We start from the raw sequence: 18,962 nt of genomic DNA on the forward strand, positions 1-18,962 counted from the left end.
TCCCTACAGCAAGCAAATAGCTGTCAAGGTAGGGTTGTATTTCTCAGCCTCCCTTGCAGCAAGGTGAGGCTGTATGCCAAATTTATTACCAATGGACAAGAGTGAAAGGACATAGGCAATGTCTGTGTCCTTAAAAGCAATTTGTGTAAATGTTACCAATTGATGGAGCTAAGTTGGCAGGTACATAAGTGTTTGCTGCATTATTCTTTCAAATATTCAGGTTTGAATTTTTTTTTTTTATTTGTGTGAGACAGAGACAGGGGGAGTGGCAGACAGAGGAAGAAGCAGGCTCCCCACTAAGCAAGGAGCCCGATGGGGGACTTGATCCCAGGACCCTAGTATCATGACCTGAGCTGAAGGCAGACGTTTAACCAACTGAGCTGAGCCACTCAGCCATCCCAGGTTTGAATTTTTTTTTTAAAGATTTTATTTATTTATTTGACAGAACGAGAGCAGGAACACAAGCAAGGGGAGTGGGAGAGGGAGAAGCAGGCTCCCCACGGAGCAGGGAGCCCGATGCGGGGCTCAATTCCAGGACCCTGGGATCATGACCCGAGCGGAAGGCAGACGTTTAACGACTGAGCCACCCAGGCATCCCTGAATTTTTTTTAAATAAAGAGATGAGGTTTAAAAAAAGGAAGTTGCTTGCTTTCTTCCTCTTCTTTCTCCCTTTCCCTGTGTTCCCGTCCATGGAAAATGGATGCAGTGATATACCCCCTCAGTAACACAGGAGAAGTGAAACCTTACCTATCTCCTTGCTACTTAAAGTGTGGTCTGTGGTCCAGCAGCATCAGCATCCCTGGGAGCTTGTTAAAAATACGGAACCTCAGGCCTCAGCCAGATTGAATCAGAATTTGCATTTAACTAAAACCTGTGTTTAACAGGATCCCTAGTTGATTTATAGTTTGAGAAGCCTTAAAACATTGGAAGTTTGAAACATTGAAACATTAAAGTTTGAGAAGCCCACCCTATGTGATGACATTTTTGTTTCCAGGGTTCTATGCACAGTACTTTAAGATGAACTGTCAAAACTGAGAAGGGCATATACATCCATTCAAACTTTAAAAACACTGTTTTTAAACACAAATGAGAAAATATTCTCCCAAAGGCTTATTATTTGCCAAGTACTGCATTAAGCTTCTAACAGGGGATCTCTTTTATCCTCAGGACAAGGAGGTACCACATCTTACGACATGTTACTACAAGGGTTATTCAAGGTAGTTGTCCTCTTAAAAAAAAAAAACATTCCACCCCCAAAATGGTCTCTAATTGGTTTAATCAATTAAGGTCAGCCCCTTGGGGCGCCTGGGTGGCTCAGTCCGTTAAGCATCTGCCTTCAGCTCACATCATGATCCCAGGGTCCTGGGATCGAGTCCCACATCGGGCTCCTTGCTCAATGCGGAGCCTGCTTCTCCCTCTGCCTGCTGCTCCCCCTGCTTGTGATTGTGTGCGCTCTCTCTCTGACAGATAAAAAATAAATAAATCCAAGGCTCTGGTATATAGATAAGAAATAAGGTCAGCCCCTGTCTCTTGGCTCAGTGATTTGGGTAGTGTGGTCGTCAGTCTCCTCCAGTTCTGTTTCATCAGGAGCTGCCTGTTTTGAGCACTCTGCTCCTCCTCCCTCTGGCTGCAAGGCCTCTTCTGCTGTACCATTATTTTTCTCTTGCCTACTCACGGCCATGGGTCAAGCAGGGAGAAACCTAGAGGCACTACTCTCGAGGAGAGCCAGCAATCTCTACTCCTGTAGCTTAGCCACATTCCAAGCTGCCAAGCAGAGGCAGTACTCCAGGAAGCACTTGAAGGGAAACCCTCAATTCCTGCCTCCTCAGATGCAGAACCCTCTCCCAGCCTTGGAGACAGGGGAAGGTAACCAGGCTTCTCTGGGCCAGGGCGAGCAGCAAGCCACCATCGACATGGGCTGCCTGTGCCCTTCCCAAGCCCTGGCTTAATTACTGGGCTAATTTTGGAAGTAATATATACTCACGATTCTATGAATCTCTAAGGCCAAGATCTCTCCAGAAATTAAGGCATTTAAATTTCCACCTCTCCCTTCTGGTCCCTGGGGTCTCATCTGGCCCATAGAAGAACAAAGTTGGGTACTACTCTTTTATTCCAAGCATGGGTGATAGCACTTATCTAGGGCCCTCCTCACTACTCTGTCAACAAATGGGCTAGGGTTGGGGAGGAGGATAGCAGGGACCGGCAATCAAGGTTTCCCCTGCAATACCCACACATTCAGGTTATAAAAAGCATTGCAACTAACAACTTTGTACAGAAACCTGCACTCATTTCAGATTGTTTTTTTTTTTAGGGAACAATTCCTAGAATGTTGGTTAAAAAATTTTTCTTTAAAGATTTATTTATTTTAGAAAGAGAGAGCTGGGGGAGGGGCAGAGGGGGAGAGAGAATCCCAAGGAGACTCCCAATGTGGGGCTCAATCCCACAACCCTGAGATCATGACCCGAGCTGAAACCGAGAGTCGGACACTCAACCGACTGAGCCACCCAGGTGCCCCCCAAATTATTTTTTAATTGACCACATTTCAATTTGGAAACAAACCTCTGCCCAAAAGTTTTTACTAGTTTATTCTGACACCAAGAGTGAGAAAGCTTCTGTCACACATATCCTCACCAACATGGGGTATTATTATTTTTTAATTAAAAGATTCTAGGGCGCCTGGGTGGCTCAGTTGGTTAAGCGACTGCCTTCGGCTCAGGTCATGATCCTGGAGTCCTGGGATCGAGTCCCGCCTCGGGCTCCCTGCTCAGCAGGGAGTCTGCTTCTCCCTCTGACCCTCCCCCTCTCATGCTCTCTCTCTATCTCTCATTCTCTCTCTCAAATAAATAAAATTTAAAAAAAAGATTCTATTTACTTATTCATGAGGGGGGGGGGCAGAGGAAGAAGCAGCCTCCCGGCAGAGGAGGGACTGATGTGGGACTCGATCCCAGGACCCTGGGATCATGACCTGAGCTGAAGGCAGACGCCTAACCAACTGAGCCACCCAGGTGCCCAACATGGGGTATTATTATTCCTTACCTCTCTGCATCTGGGTGAAATGATCTCATAATTTTAATGTGTATTTCTTGGTAAGTTTGATCACTTTTCCCTATTTTTATTAACCATTTATATGTCTTCCATATATGATTTTTACAGATGTTTCCAACATATTTTCGTTTGGGCTTAACTGGGGGGTGGGGGATTTTCTAAAACAAACTTTTAATTTTCTTTTGAAGTGGTGGGGTTCAGAGCCAACAGCCAAGAAAGAATTCTTGAGATGCCTTTGGGGCAAAAAGGTGGTTTTATGAAAGCACAGGGACAGGAGCTATAGGCAAAAAGATCTGCATTTGGGTCACGAGGAGTGGCCGATTATATACTTTCAAGTTGAGAGGGGGTTAGGGACAGCAGAAGCCTCCAAGGTATTTTGGAAACAAGGTTTCCATGACCCTGAGGAGACTAGCTATTGTTAGAAAAAGGTCATTTATTACTGTCTCATAAAAACTCAGTCATGAGACCCTTCAGATGTATATCAGTGGGACATATGCTTGGAGGATGATTGCTAACCTATATCTTGGTGGGCAGAGATAAAGGAAGTTTCCAAGGAATTTTTATATGTTAAAGTAGACTTACAGGCTCCTGGGGGGTGGATGGGGAGAGGCCAGGCTAAGATTGCCTTTTGCCCTTACCAAGGTGTCAACATTGAGGCAGAGGAAGGTCATTCTGCCTTTTTCAAGGCCCTGTCAGTGGACTGTAAGCAGCAAGGAAATCTAAGTTTCCCCTTTTGCCTTTGTTTCCCACATCAGGCTCCATACCCAGTGTGGAGCCCAACGTGGGGCGTGAACTCATGACCCTGAGATCAAGACCTGAGCTAAGATAAAGACTCAGATGCTTGACTGAGTGAGCCACCCAGGCGTCCCTAACAAACTTTTTTTTTTAGAAGTATGCTTGCCCATGGCCAATTTTCAGAAACACAACAAAAGGAGATATAGTGAAAAGTACGTTTTCCTCTTTTTGACTCTGAGTGCCAGAGTTCTCCAGATAACCACTATTGCCAGGATCCTGGTATCCTCTCAGAGATCTTATTTGTGCGCACAAGCAATATGATATTTTCACCAATAAAAAGCAAGTGTGAATGAGGTGAGGGTTGAGCTTAGATACAGGATTCTGTTCCTTACTTCTTCCCTCTTTTCAAGAGCGCTGGCCACTGTGCCATGGGCTGTGGGTACAAATGGTGACTGAGATGCATTCTCTGCCTTTGAGCAGATGTATGATTACAAGATGGCCTGATAAGGGTTCCAAAGAGGCACTTAAACAGGACAACGGGAATTTTAGAACAGACTATGAGTGAATGCGTATTTGCTAAGTGTCTGCCATATGCTACACCCTGTGTCACAGCCCTTCCTGAGGGACCTTGTATACTTCCCAACAACTCTGAGAAGTAGGTATGGTTGTCCCCATTTTACGGACCATGATGCCTACACTTTCCTGACTCACCCAGGAGGACAGGTGGGTTTCAAAAGGCAGGCTTTCCAGGAAGACCCTGAAAACATTTTTCCAGGGTCCCACAAACAGACCATGAACAAGCCACTTCATACAAGTGCTGTAGATGGTTGACCAGCATCTGCCTGGCCTGAGAGGGCTCTGGACCACTCTGGGAGCACTCCCAGGAGAGGAAAAGGCTCCATGAGACTGGCTTGAAGTGGGGGAGATTATTCTGATTCATGGTCCTGAAGGGTTTATTAACATTTGCATGGATCAAAGCCACTACAACCAAGAACTAAATATTTTGCTTCCAAAGAAATTCCCTTTTGGTGTAAAATGCTACAAATGTGTATATTGGGTCACCAAGAATGAGCCTGCTTGCTGCAATAAACCCAAGACAGAGGGAGCACAAAGGATGATCGTGCTTGCTGCAATAAAACCAAGACAGAGGGACCACTTAGCCTGGTCTGGGAGTGTCAGGCCAGCATATTGGGAGGGTATGGTTCTCCAGTTATATTGTCAGTACACCCTGAGACTGGGCTTACTGCTCAGACTCACAAAAGCTGAGGCTTAAGCCAAATTCTGGCTTACCTGTTTATGGTTAAGGGTCACTGGAATACTCCTAGTCCTGCTCCAGATGCCTCTTTCTCTATCAGGGTTCCTAGAAAGCTAGATCACTAATCAGGAAGTTCTTGGTGAGCAGGGGGTATGAAGAAGGGAACAGTCTTTTTTTTTTTTTAAGATTTTGTGAATGGGAAACGACGCCACCGGCTCGGCCTCAGGCACCTGAGATGACCTGGAGCGCTCCAGGGGCACCACGGAGGGCCAGTCGCAACGCGCTCAGCACGCCCAAGCGGGTGAGCAGCGCCGCGTCGGGCCGGCCCTCCCCGCGGCGGATAGGGCCGCGCACCACACACGAAGCCAGGAAAGGCAAGCGAGAGTGTCTGCTGCGTCAGGGGACCCCGGTCCCGCGAGCGCCGTGAGGCAGAACATGGGAAGGCGGGGTCGGGTCGGAGCCTGCACGTCAACCCCCACCCCTACCCCCCACACACCGCCACGGCGGGCGGAGGCTAAGGAGCGAGGCGCCCGCGGGCAGAACGAGAAGAGCAATCCCATTCGCCATCAATGTCCGTGCCTCGTCTGGCGCGGCTCAGGCCCGGCCCGGGGGGAGCGCGAGATCACCACATCGATCAGCAAAGGGAACAAGAGTCTCAAGGGAGATCTTTTACTCAGGCCCTGGTCCAACACAGCAGACCCTTCTACGGTGTCATGAATGCTTGTCCCATTCATTCAACATTCCTTTGCCTGAGCAGCACTAGGAGGGTGCCAGACTCTTGCTGACTTTTCTTCCTCTTGGTTCCACTCAGACTACGCCCCTCTGGTAAACACATTCCTTTTCAGACCCGCAAATCACAACTTGATGAACTTCCCAGGCTTTGCTTAAAGTTACTTGTTATTTCTTTCTTTCTTTTTTTTTTTTTTTTTAAAGATTTTATTTATTTCACAGAGGGAGAGACACGGTGAGAGAGGGAACACAAGCAGGGGGAGAGGAAGAGAAGCAGTCTTCCCGCGGAGCGGGGAGCCCGATGCGGGTCTCGATCCCAGGACCCTGGGACCATGACCTGAGCTGAAGGCAGACGCTTAACGACTGAGCCACCCAGGCGCCCCATTACTTGTTATTTCTGAAGAAACTGATTTCATCTCAACTTTCTCAGCTTCTCAGCGTTCAGCCTTATTCCCCTTCTTTCAAGTTCTTGGGAAACATGTCATTGCGGGAAGCTCTATGTGGACTATGTTGATGTGTCTGATTGCTAATTTTATTTAAAAACTTTTTTTTTTTTAAGTAGGCTGCATGCCCAGCATGGAACCCAATGTGGGCTTAAACTCACAACCCTGAGATCAAGACCTGAGCCGAGATCAAGACCTGAGCTGAGATCAAGAGTGGGATGTCCAACCAACCGAGCCACCCAGACGCCCCTAAAAATCTTTTCAATGATAAAGCTCATACTTTTGAGCACTTCTTGTACGCTAGAGTGTTGTGTCATAGTATCTCATTTAACCATCCTAACAACGACATGAGGTAGGACCTGAGGTATTTACACTCATTGTTCCTCTTTTGCAGCTATGGAAACTGAGGCTTCGAGAGGACAAATAATGAATCCAAGATGTTAGAGCTGTTAAGAGCAATTTCAAGCCACGCAGTCCAACTCCAGACTAGTTTTGGAAGAAATACCTACTCACTGTAATAAGAAAAATATAGAGGAGCATAAAGAAGAAAAAAATCACCATTTGCTCACCAACCCAAGATGACCACTTAACATTTGCATGTCTCATTGTTCTCTTCAGTACATTTTTTTATTTTTATTTTTATTTTTACTTTTAAAGATTTTATTTATTTGACAGAGAGAGACACAGTGAGAGAGGGAACACAAGCAGGGGGAGTGGGAGAGGGAGAAGCAGGCCTCCCGCGGAGCAGGGAGCCCGAAGCGGGGCTCGATCCCAGGACCCTGGGATCATGACCTGAGCCGAAGGCAGACGCTTAATGACTGAGCCACCCAGGCGCCCCCAGTACATTTTTTTTAAAGATTTTATTTATTTATTTGACAGAGAGAGACATAGTGAGAGAGGGAACACAAGCAGGGGGAGTGGCAGAGAGAGAAGCAGGCTCCCTGCTGAGCAAGGAGTCTGATGCGGGGTTCCATCCCAGGACCCTGGGACTATAACCTGAGCCCAAGACATGCTTAATGACTGAGCCCCCCAGGTGCACCTCTTCAGTACATTTTTAATAATGATAGTATTTTGCATACAGTTTTGTATCCCTTAAAAATTTTTAATGTTAGTATTTCCCCATATTATTTAAAAACTCCTTATAGGGCGCCTGGGTGGCTCATCGGTTAAGTGTCTGCCTTGGGCTCAGGTCATGATCCCAGGGTCCTGGGATTGAGCCCCATGTTATCTGGCTCACTGCTCAACGGGGAGCCTGCTTCTCCCTCTCCCACCTGCCCCCTGCTTGTGCGCTCTCTAAGAAATTGTTAAAAATCTTTTAAAAATACTGACTAATAAAATGGGTTTCATTCAAGTAGGTTTCCTCTGACTGTGAGCACATCATCCACAGCAGAACACAGCAGCCTTTGACTCACTCTCTGCAACTCTTCTCCCAGCTCCAGCGGCTCCGTGCCTCGCTCCTCCAGGTACGGCCTTTCTGTCCGCTGCAGGGGAGAAAGAGGCCATGCCATGCTGTTTCTGTTCACTCCTGGGCCAAGTGTCTCAGACAGTTAAACCTGTGATCTCAGAAAGCTCAATCTGAAGGATCCTTTGGGGGGAAATTAATTGTCTAAGCATGTTGTCTTCTCGTCTGCTCTCCAACCCATTGTTCCTTCTCCAACCTCACTGTGACCAACCTGTATGCTCTGTAGATCTTATCATCCTCCAGAAATCTCCGCTTACAGTTTCTATTTGCAAGAATCAGTCAGTATCAGTAGGTCCAGAATCTTCCTTTGGAAGCATTTCTAGCCTCAGTGACTGAGAAAGAATTTTGTTAGAGTCAACACAGAGCAAAACCACTTTCTGGTCATAGGATTAATGTATTGGAGGCACAATTTAGAGCCCTTTGCCCCCTCCCTCCTTCCTTCCTCCTTCTCTTTCTTTTCTTTCCTCCTCCCTCCCTTCCTCTCTCTCTCTCTCTCTTTTTTGAGTCTCTTTCTGATGAAGGGATTCCTGCCCAGCTAGAGGTAATCCTAGCTTCAAAGTCGTGAGAGCCTTTTGCTGTGACAGTAAGTCCTGCAGGCATGACCAGTAACCATCATTCCCTTCATTAGAGACTGGATACTAGTGAGCCAGGGTTCCTAACTGCCCAGTCAGGCATTCTGGATTCCTGCGAGAAAAGCCTCTTGCTGAAGTTGGGAGAAAAAGCTAATCTTGCTTATCTATACTCTTCTGGTACATCCTAATATGGCCCTGCCAATTTCTCATTGGTATTCACATCTCACGAAGGATACAAAAGCTGTAAGAACCAGAGACATACTTATTTTTAAGTAACGGACCCTGAAAAACAGAACTGTCTGGGAATGTTTAAAATGCCAAACTTAGAGAGCAATTTGTTCTGGAAATTATGCTTAAAATTACCAGGGAAAATATCTATACTTAAAAGGGAACATTGGTAATCTCTGAATGATAAGAATGTAGTGCTTTTATTTTCTATTTTTTTCTTATCTGTATTTTCTAACTTTCTAAAACGCATATATACTGCTTTTCTAATAATAAAAAGTTATTTTTTTTAAAGATTTCATTTATTTATTTGAGACTGAGAGATAGCAAGAGAGCATGAGGGGGGCGATGGGCAGAGAGATAGGGAGAAGTAGACCTCCTGCCAAGCAGGGAGCCCCAACTTGGGGCTTGATCCCAGGACCCTGGGATCATGACCTGAGCTGAATGCTTAATTGACTGAGCCACCCAGACGCTCCTATAAAAAGTTATTTTTAATTTTTAAAAAGATAATGTGATCTTCAGAGAAACCGCAGATCTTTGGCTACAGAAAGAATTTTAATACATACAGATTATTATTGATATGTTAAAGGCTGAAATGAAGACACTGTCAGAAGGTTGTGGCAAAAGAATTTTTGAGTTTTGTGTTTTTTTTAGAGAGTATGTGAGCGAGAGGAGGGGCAGGGAGGAGAGGGGCAGAAGGAGAGAATCTTAACCAGTCTCTGTGCACCCCAGGATTTGTGAGTTTTGAATATTAAAATCTGTTATTTGAGGGGCACCTGGGTGGCTTAGTTGGTTAAGTGTCGGACTCTTGGTTTTGGAGACTGAGCCCCGCATCTGGCTCTGCACTCAGTGTGGAATCTGCTTGTCCCTCTCCCTCAGCTCCTCTCCCCCACTCTCTCTTTCTCTCTCTCTCATAAATAAAATCTTAAAAAAAAAACCTGTTACTTGAACATATAATGGATATATAGTCAAGCATCTCTGATTTTTAAAAAACAAAGTTAGGCATATATTTCAGTCTTATTCTTTCAATCTTGGTCTTAGACTTTGTACCTCATCTCTTTAAGCAAGATCAATCTTTCAAGCTCCCTTCTTGATCTACTCTGCTCAGTTTTGGAAAAGGGTCTTGGGAAGATTTAGTTTCTTCTCCCATTTCAAAGATAACTCTTTCTCTCTGGTTATCCATTGAGTTAATACCACAAGCTTCACTTCTGATCATTGGAAACTGTGTTTATTTCTTTGTTATGAGACCAAAGTTCAAAGGAAAAGGCCACAAGAGCCTCTTGTTCTTGGTGAAGGGGCCAAAAATCAGAATCAGGAGAATCTGAGCCGTAAACGAGATATCCTTGACAGAAGAATGGCATTAAATATAAGCACAAAGGAAGGGGGGGAGGAATATGACTACTTGAGCACTACCATGATTCGATAATAAACGTGCTTTCAGTTTAGACCTCCGTGTACCAGGCTGTTAGCTCTTCTTCAACATTTATGCTTTGGATTGGTCTAGCCTGTGGGGAAATTTTTCCTTATCATTCTTCCACTTGTCCTTTCACCACCCTTCTCCTCTCCCTAGCGCACTTCTTTTGTGACCCATTGTCAGAAGGCCTAGCTCTGGGGCGCCTGGGTGGCTCAGTCATTGAATGTCTGCCTTCGGCTTGGGTCATGATCCCAGGGTCCTGGGATCGAGCCCCACATCGGGCTCCCTGCTCAGCGGGAAGCCTGCTTCTCTCACTCCCCCTGCTTGCGTTCCCTCTCTCGCTGTCTCACTCTCTCTGTCAAATAAATAAATAAAATCTTAAAAAAAAAAAAGAAGGGCTTTGTTGAAGAAGCCAAAGAAGATCTTTGTTGTCAACAGATGTCACTTGTGGCAGATGCTCTTAGTTACCTATTTGATATGTTCTACTTCCTTCTTTTTCTTTTCTAACAGAGCCCTGATTTTGTGCAGGTAGTTGGCCAGGGGAGGCTGGGTCCTTCCCCCAGTGCTAGGGGGTGAACCATGGCTGGTCAAAACCAATTATGGTAGGTATAGTCTTTTTACCCTTGATAATGATTGGTTTAGGATGGGTATCTGGCACAATGCACGTCTGCATGTATTATGTAGATTCCACTGTCACTTTCACCAACATGCTAAGGATGGCAGAGGAGAAAAATAGAAGCATTAAGACCTTGATGGTGTCACTGAGCCACTGAATTAACCAATCTGTATCTGCCCTACTTTTGAACATAGTTTTGTTGGGTTTTCTGTTACTCGCAACTGAAACTGTCCTGTCTGATATTCCACCGGTTCCCACTACTTATTTTGTCAGTTCTGATGATATTGTTTCAATAACCATACAACAATTTCTTGAGTAACCTTTTAGATACAGGCACATGTCTGGTACTAGAATAAGAAAATATATTGAGACTTACCCAGTATTTTCTATTAAGGTACCTATCATCCTTGCTTTTTCACCTTTGTAAATTGACACCTTTATAAACTGACAACTTATTTGAAACTACCCTCTGAGGAGAAGCATTTGGAACTCTTTGCAGCTGAGGAAAGCAAAGTTGTATATTGGCCAAGATAACCCCAGCAATCAGTGGCAAAGCTTGAGAACGAGCTCAATTTTAAATTCCAAATCCCTACACCACCGAATCCAGTGTCAGCGAAGTGTACAATATGTGGCAATGGGACAGGTCGAATGTGAGGTATTAGGAGGCATACGGCGTCTCGCAAAGCAAGCCAATGGCTTTACTCCCGCTTGAGATTCCGCTGTCTCTGAGCCTCATTTTGGCTCAGCTCCGCTGCAGTCGCGGGGCACAACGCCCCTAGAATGCACTGGGTCATGGACTAGCAACCTGGTCGAAGCCAATCTGAATTCTGTCCACGCAGAAGGCACCCCTTTTCACTCCACGGCCCCACAGTCCACCCAAAACACAGCAGACTTGACTGCTCAGGCCAAGACTAGGACTTGCACTCCTGGCCACTCACCTCATCCTGGCCGGACCCACGTTTTGGGGCCACGGGGCACTGCCGCCCAAACCCACATTTCGGTGCCAATAGTCCTTCGGGTTCGAAATCTCCCTGTCTTCTTACTTTCCTTCTTCCCTGAAACATTACGTCGCTCCGGGGTCACCGTACCTCTTCACACCCTACCTATTCACTTACCTGCCTGCGTATAAGCGGACCGGAGCTCACCCGGGAGACCCAAGCAGCGGAACCGGAAATACTTACTTCGAGAGACAGAAGGAAAACTATATCTCCCAGCCTGCCCAGCGAGTTTTCTGTCCTCTGTTAATGGAGTCGATTGGTCAACACACGAGAAGGACTGCCCCCTTCGGAGTACCGCTGGCCAATCACAGGGCACAGTTTCATGAGCGCATGGGGGCGGTCCGTTTCCGGGGGCTTTCCCGGCAGCTCCTGCGTAGAGGAGTGCGGGAGCCTCGCAGTGGCTGTGGCTCTCGGTCTAGAGTGCCCCTGGGGCGTCGCCCTCTGCTCCTTCTGTCCTGGTAGCGGGAGACTTTCTAACATCACTAATCTCAGAGCGGTAGGTGGGACCTGGCCGGCCGAAGAGTCGGCCCCTCCGAGGCTGGGCTGCGGAGAGGAGCCTTCGGGTCAGGTTTTTGTTTGTTTGTTTATTTATTTATTTATAATTTTATTTATTTATTTGACAGAGAGAGAGAGATAGTGAGAGAGGGAACATAAACAGGGGGAGTGGGAGAGGGAGAAGCAGGCTTCCCCCTGAGCAGGGAGCCTGATGTGGGGTTCGATCCCAGGACTCTGGAATCATGACCTGAGCCGAAGGCAGACGCTTAGCGACTGAGCCACTCAGGCGCCCCCCGCTCAGGTTTTAAAGGGGTTGGGAAAGCGAGGAAGCCTTGGGAGTCTGTGGAGGGGCTTTGCAGCCAAATTGGTCCCTCTTGAGGATTATTCTCTTCCCTCCTAGATCTGTCTTGAAGTCAGTGTGGCCACTTGAGGAAGGCACTCCCACCCCCTGAGATGATGTCCACGCTTCCAACAACCGGGGCCCAGGTAAGATCAGGTTCCTTCTCGGGGTCCCAGTACCTGTCGCTACTTTCTGGCCTCTGCCTGCCTTCCTTTGGAAGAGGGTTAGGAATGCCCATGTCGGTGGGAGGGCTCCCGATCCCCAAATAGCCCTTTGATCAAGCTGTCTTCCTTGGACCAGGCACTTCGGAGAAATGGCTATCACATTCTTCCTTTCAGAACCACCAGCTGGGAGCAGGGCCCATTGGAAAAGGCTATCAGAGTACCTCAAAGTGGTTTTCTGGAATGCTGCTCAAACTTGCAGATATCTAGGCACATCCCACATATTTTGAATAAACACAGAAACAAAAACCCCAGGTGATTTTTAATCACATCGAGGTTCTGTTGGTTTATAAGCCTGGTAAACTAAAGGAAGGAGGACTAGGCCTGGATATGATTCTAAAGAGAGCTTAGCAGTTGAGTGTCATGTGCAAGGAGGAGAGAGACTAGCAAGCAGAAGGATGTTGGGAGAACACTGGAACCACTGTCCCTTTTCATGATTCTTCTGGGCTGCTCAGTTTTCTTTCTCTTAGAGCATCTGTATGTAATGGTTTCCCTCCCTGAGAGTTCCCTTATCTTTCCTATAAGTCTCTTCTAGAACTTCTTATAGTTTACTGTCTTGGCCCTTATACTACTGTCTCAGAAATTATGTTCTTCCCAGTTTCCACCACCATCCTTAGAACCCATTTATACACCATCCCCAGCATTCAGGAACCTTTTACACCAAGCCCCTTCCTCCCTTGGTTCTGATGTTTCTAGCTCTTCTCAGTCTTCCTAAACCAAGTGAGGGGGTGGCCTTGGGGCCTCTTGTCCTGAGATGGGCTCTCATGTTGTTTCAGGGGCCAATGCTGTTTGAGGATCTGGCTGTGTATTTTTCTCAAGAGGAGTATGTGAGTCTGCACCCTGTCCAGAGGTCCCTCAGCAGAGATACTACACAGGAGTGTTTCGAGGATATGGCCTTGATGGGTAAGGCAGTTGTTTTTCCTGCATTTTGGAACTTTAGTCAGTTCGAGGAACAGGATTTCATGTCTCATTCACATGTTGATATGGGGCGTGGGACCTTTTTCTGGGTGACTATGTGGATATGACAAGAACTTGCATGACAGTGCAGTATTCGAAGGATGAGATGATTTCTTAAAGACAAAAAAAAAAACCTATCTAGTACAGTGACTGTGGTTTTGCATGAGACATGGCAGTATCCAGTAATCTTCCCAAATATTTGTTAAAGTCAGTTCACAGTTTTACTTGCAAAACCTCATGAGTATAGGTTACTGTCATCTACTAAAGATTCGAAATTGATTTACCCTTAAGGGGGGTGCTACGCCATTTTCACATAAGGGGAACTATATGCAGAAATGTTCCCATGCCTGAGTAGAGTTTGTCTCTGACTAGGGTTGACTCTTGGAACTATATCGTAACTCATGTTTCATATTTTCCACCTCTCTCTTCATCATGTTCATGTTTCCCTCTACCTTGTTGAACATGAGAAGTATAGTTTTAGCTCTTCTAACATTGTTGCTACTAGTTTCATCATCTGTGTCATTTCTGGGTCTGCTTCTCTTCGTTGATTTTGCTCCTAGTTATGGGTCATATTTTTCTGCTTCTTTACATGTCTGATAATTTTTGATTGGATGCTGGACATTGTGAGTTTTATGTTGTTGGATGTTCATTTTGTTGTATTTTTTAAAATATTTTTGGACTTTGCATTTAAGTTACTTGGGATCAGTGTGATCCTTTCAGGGCTTGCTTTTTGTTTTGTTAGGGTGTATTCAGAGCAGCCTTTAGTCTAGGGCCCTTCTGACCTGCTGCTAAAGCAATGTCTTTTTGAGGATACTGCCTGATACCTTGTGTGTTCCATCTTGGCTGTCAGGAACATGAACTATTGAACTATGTATGATGTGAACCCTGAAGATTTTTCTCTGTGTTCCTTTTTGATGATTCTTTTCCCAGTCTGGGGTAGTTTCTTCATGTGCACTTACAGATTAATGTTCAGCCCAAGTCTTAACGGGGCCCTACCTAGATGTCCAGGGCTCTGCCTGGGCACCTGCCTTGTCCCCAGTATTTTGTTGTCAAATTCTAGCCATCTTGGCATCCCTGAATTTGGTCTCTTCAAAACAGCAAAATCACTGGGTATCATTTGGATTCCCACACTGCACTGCAGCCCAGAAATCCTTTCTAGGCAGTGTGCTAGGGCAGTCATAGGGCTGTTTCTCTGGAAGGAAAGACCCCTTTTATATTGATATGTTGGCTTTACAAATTAAGAATATTTGGACAAATATTAAGAATGGTTTTTGGCAGCCCAAGTTTTATCAGCCGTCCCAGCAGTGAGACCAGTTATCATTTGGCTGCTGTATGCATGGCAGCTCTACCTTGATCTTTCCTCCAGGAGAGGTAAAGAAATTTTGAAGAACTCTCCTGGTGACAATAAAACTATTTCTAATAACCAGATTGTTTCTCTGCTAGGTAGAAAAATACTCACTTGCTCTCTTTCTCTCTTAAATATGAATCCCAGTCTCTATTCCAGTTGTGGTTGTTCAGTGGTCACTTGAGATTCCTTAAATGATGAAAAGTTCTTGAGACTCAGGAGACTAACTGGAAACCTTCTGTAGACAGCATCAACCAAGATTGCCCTTGGTTCCTATCCTACTGGACCCTAACGTAGTTACACGTCTTTTCCACTTCCTCCTCTCACAGGACCACTAACAACTAGATCCTCTGGGAAGTCACTAGAGCCTGCTGGCCTGATTTTGTATAGTATGAGTGTCTGGGTTTTAGGATAAGCCCTCTACAGATTCTTGGTCCCTGTGTAACTAGCTTGTTCTTTCCCCAGTACCACTTGAGGGTGTTATCTGTGCTTTGCTTTGTTTTGTTTTTATCAACAGGAGGGGAAGGCAAGACTGAAATTTCTCAACAGTTAAATCTAGAGTCTACGGGATTTGAAGAACTTGCCCCAGAAAACTCCTCCATCACTGTGCCCCTTATCTATTACCCAGAAAAATCTGAGACTGGAGTTGGAGACCCAGAAAGGAAAGTATCAGGTGGAGCTCTGGCTTGCAAGAAAAGGTTCATAAGCCTATTAGTTACCATTGAAAACCAAACTCCATTACTAGAACTGTCTCAGTGTTTAGGAACCAGAGCACTTTCTGAAATTCTTGAATTTCCTGGGGAAGAAGCCAAAAATTTGTACAAGTGTCCTGAATGTGACGAAAGCTTCAGTGATAACTCATACCTTGTTTTGCATCAGAAAACTCATTCTGGAGAGAAAAAGTATAAATGTGGTGACTGTGGGAAGATTTTCAATCATAGAGCCAACCTGAGGACACACAGGAGGATCCATACTGGCGAGAAGCCTTATAAGTGTGCTGAGTGCGGCAGTAGCTTCCGCCAGCACTCACATCTGTCTCGGCACATGAATATCCACATAAAGGAGAAACCCCACACATGTGGCATATGTGGGAGAGGTTTTATGTGGCTCCCAGGATTGTCACAGCATCAGAAAACCCACGCTGCCAAAAAAGCCTATGAATGTACTGACTGCGGTAAATATTTTGGTCAGAAAACAAATCTTGCTTTGCATGAAAGAACGCACACGTCAGCCACCCAGTACCAGTGCACTCAGTGTGTGAAGTGCTTCGGGCAGTCCTCACACCTTGTTCTCCCTGAGCAGGGCCATGCAGATGACTCTGAACACTGCAGTGACTGTGGGGAAAATATGCTTTTGTTCTCAAAATTTAAACCTTTAAAATGTCCTGAGTGTGCGAAGACCTTCCTTCGTGTCTCTGAGCTTATTTCCCATCAGAGCATTCATAGAGGGGAAAAGCCCCATAAATGCAAAACATGGGCAAAAAGTTTTATTTTGGACTCAGAGCTTGCATGCCACCAGAAGAACCACACAGGAGAGGAACCTTTTAAATGTACCATGTGTGGGGAAAATTTCAGGTTGAATATGCATCTCATCGTTCATCAGCAAACCCATACGAAAACCACCATGTAAATATAGCAAGTTTTCATTAACGACACTGTGCTTCTCAGTATCTATACTGCAAACTGGGGACCAGTTACCCTTTATGTACCAGGCACTTTATATGCATTCCATGTCACGTGTCACTTAGTCTCCATCACAACCTTGCTTTAGGCACTATGATTCCATTTTATAACCGAGGAAGGATAATGTCACAGCTAGTGAATGAAGCCAGGATTCTAACTCAGTAACTCAGTCACTGTTCACATTGCATTTGTATGAGCCAGAGAATGATATGGAACTTTTCTTTAAATTCAGTTTTCATTAAAATGAAAGTTTGGCTAGAAGTTCTTTTAATTTTGCTACATGGTTTCTAAGTAAGTTTTAGAAGAAGGAGAATTTCCTTTTTCTTTTTCTTTTTTTCTTTCTTTCTTTCTTTCTCTCTCTCTCTCTCCCTTTCTTTCTTTCTCTCTTTCTCTCTCTCTCTCTCTCTCTCTCTTTCTTCTTTCTTGCCAGTTCTGCAGATCTAGGATCTAGGAAAATAATCTGTCTCTGTCTTACACTTTTTTGGGATATAACTAAATGTAACATTTGTAAGAGATGATATTTCACATGTGAATTTCTGATGTGGTTTAGGAGCTTTTATGCCTGGTGTGAAAAGTTCCCAAATAGGTGGACAAGTTGGTGTCTTAATGGCTATTAGTATCCTTGGAGTTCCATTCTCATATTTCTGATGCCACTGGCCTTTGTGACTCATTTGCAAGGAATTTTGGCAATCTGACTGTAGCCTTTTCTGGCACCTGGACTTGATCTAGGGAAAGATACTTGCTCCTCTCTGTAAGGAGTTACCTCTAAGTCTCTACCAAAGTACATTACCTGCCTTTCTAGGAATAATAGTAACTCTTGTTTAGTGAACATGCTAGATGTTTTAGGGGTATTATCTAATTTAATCAGATAAATCTGATAAATCTGACAGATTTCTCTGACAGAGAAAGGGCTATCCTTGTTTCATAAACAAGGAAACTGAAGCCCACAGAGGTAAAGTCAGTATCTTGCCTAAGACAAAAATAGCAATGTGCTGAAGCTGGCATTAACCTTGGGTGTCTCTGATGCTGAAGGTTGTGCATTCTTCAACCCTGTTATGTGTTGGCATATGTGTTAGGACCGCAAGCAGCCAGGAAGGCTGAGATGATTGGGTGAGGAGGATCATCATGGAGGCTACCCTGTGCACACACATCCTAGAACCCTTTCATTGCCTTTATGCTTTATCCCAAGTCTGATTTAATGTGTATAGTAATAAAGCAACAGAAAGATTCCCCAGGATTTCCAGTTCAAACTCCTATCGCTATGATCAGATCAGAGATTACAAACTCTACAGAGTACAGTCCTTATGGTTTTAGTTGGATTTTGGTTTTAAAAAAAATTTCCTCCTGATCGCCAAAGAAAAATACATACAGAAAACTATTAGAGTTTAACCAAACTACTTGACAATATATAGATCTTTAGAAACTGCTGTTACATATAAATATGGGAGCAAAATGTTGTTGAATGGAATGGTTACTAATGTTTAACCAGGGAACCTTGTAAATTACACAATTTCTCTTTAAAGCAAAATTGATTGTGTACTTATCAGCAAGACCAGTTTTTAATGGACTTTTGATCAGGATGTGAGGATGGTCTTAATTTTACTGAAATAGTACAGAAGTACAGCATTGATTAAAGTGGGGTTGTCACTGTGAAACCTCGTGAGCAATGATAAGCCTGTTTAGGAGAGTAGTACCTGGAAGATGTGGTCTTTCTACAGAACAGCCAATTGAGAACTGAATATACAAAAAGATGCTGGCTACTGCTGTAAGCTTTTAACACTGTTTAGAGGCAAGAAAATACTCCTGGTAAGGGAAATGGAGACTCCATCCCAGCTCCCACTCCTGTCCCCCTTTTTGTTGTTTCTTGTTTGCAGATCCACAGTTGAGACCCTGTGCTCTGAAAGGTCATACTAGACTCTCTGTTTCTGATGTCTCCACTCAATATGAGACACCAGTCTGCTAGGGCTTTAGGGTCTTAAAAAGTGAGGTCATCTGTAGGTGGTTCTTCAGCAAATCTCTGGGGAGCTTAGACTTGTGTAGAAAAATGGTCTCTAGTTAGATTTCTTATCAGCCAATTTTGGGATATAATAATCTTGCTAAATACCAGAAAGCACTATCCAACAGCTCTCCTGCTTCTGCCTTTGGTGGCTGAAAGGAGTTGTAGGGCAGGGAATAAAATTGGGAAAGAGGCCCCTACTTGCACAGTTGCTGCAGAAAATAGGAAAGGCTATCTTAGAAGGTATGCGGACAAAATGGGGCTGACCTAAAAGCTGGAAGCTGCCATGCTTTCCTTTGCTCCTACAACAGTATGGGGGAAGGTGAGAATTTATGCTATATATGCTGTTCTGCACCTCAGTATGGGAAGTCACCTTCCCAGATGAGGCTTCCTTCACAATTAAATTCAGGTTTTACATTTTTATTTCCCAGA

The 18,962-nt window shown here is 44.9% G+C and overlaps 1 protein-coding gene across 1 annotated transcript; it reads left to right on the forward strand.

The window, feature by feature from the left end:
- The first annotated feature begins 11,854 nt into the window (after positions 1-11,854).
- Positions 11,855-17,363, forward strand: ZNF597 (zinc finger protein 597). The gene is made up of 4 exons (XM_025859096.2): positions 11,855-11,990; positions 12,390-12,475; positions 13,327-13,453; positions 15,370-17,363. Exons 2-4 carry the CDS (start codon positions 12,443-12,445, stop codon positions 16,479-16,481), a joined length of 1,272 nt encoding a protein of 423 aa, XP_025714881.1. The 5' UTR covers positions 11,855-11,990; positions 12,390-12,442; the 3' UTR covers positions 16,482-17,363.
- Positions 17,364-18,962: the final 1,599 nt, after the last annotated feature.

Source organism: Callorhinus ursinus, unplaced genomic scaffold (assembly GCF_003265705.2).
Source record: "Callorhinus ursinus isolate GAN/ISIS: 27379988/994484 unplaced genomic scaffold, GSC_fseal_2.0 scaffold13, whole genome shotgun sequence".
Classification (NCBI taxonomy): domain Eukaryota; kingdom Metazoa; phylum Chordata; class Mammalia; order Carnivora; family Otariidae; genus Callorhinus; species Callorhinus ursinus.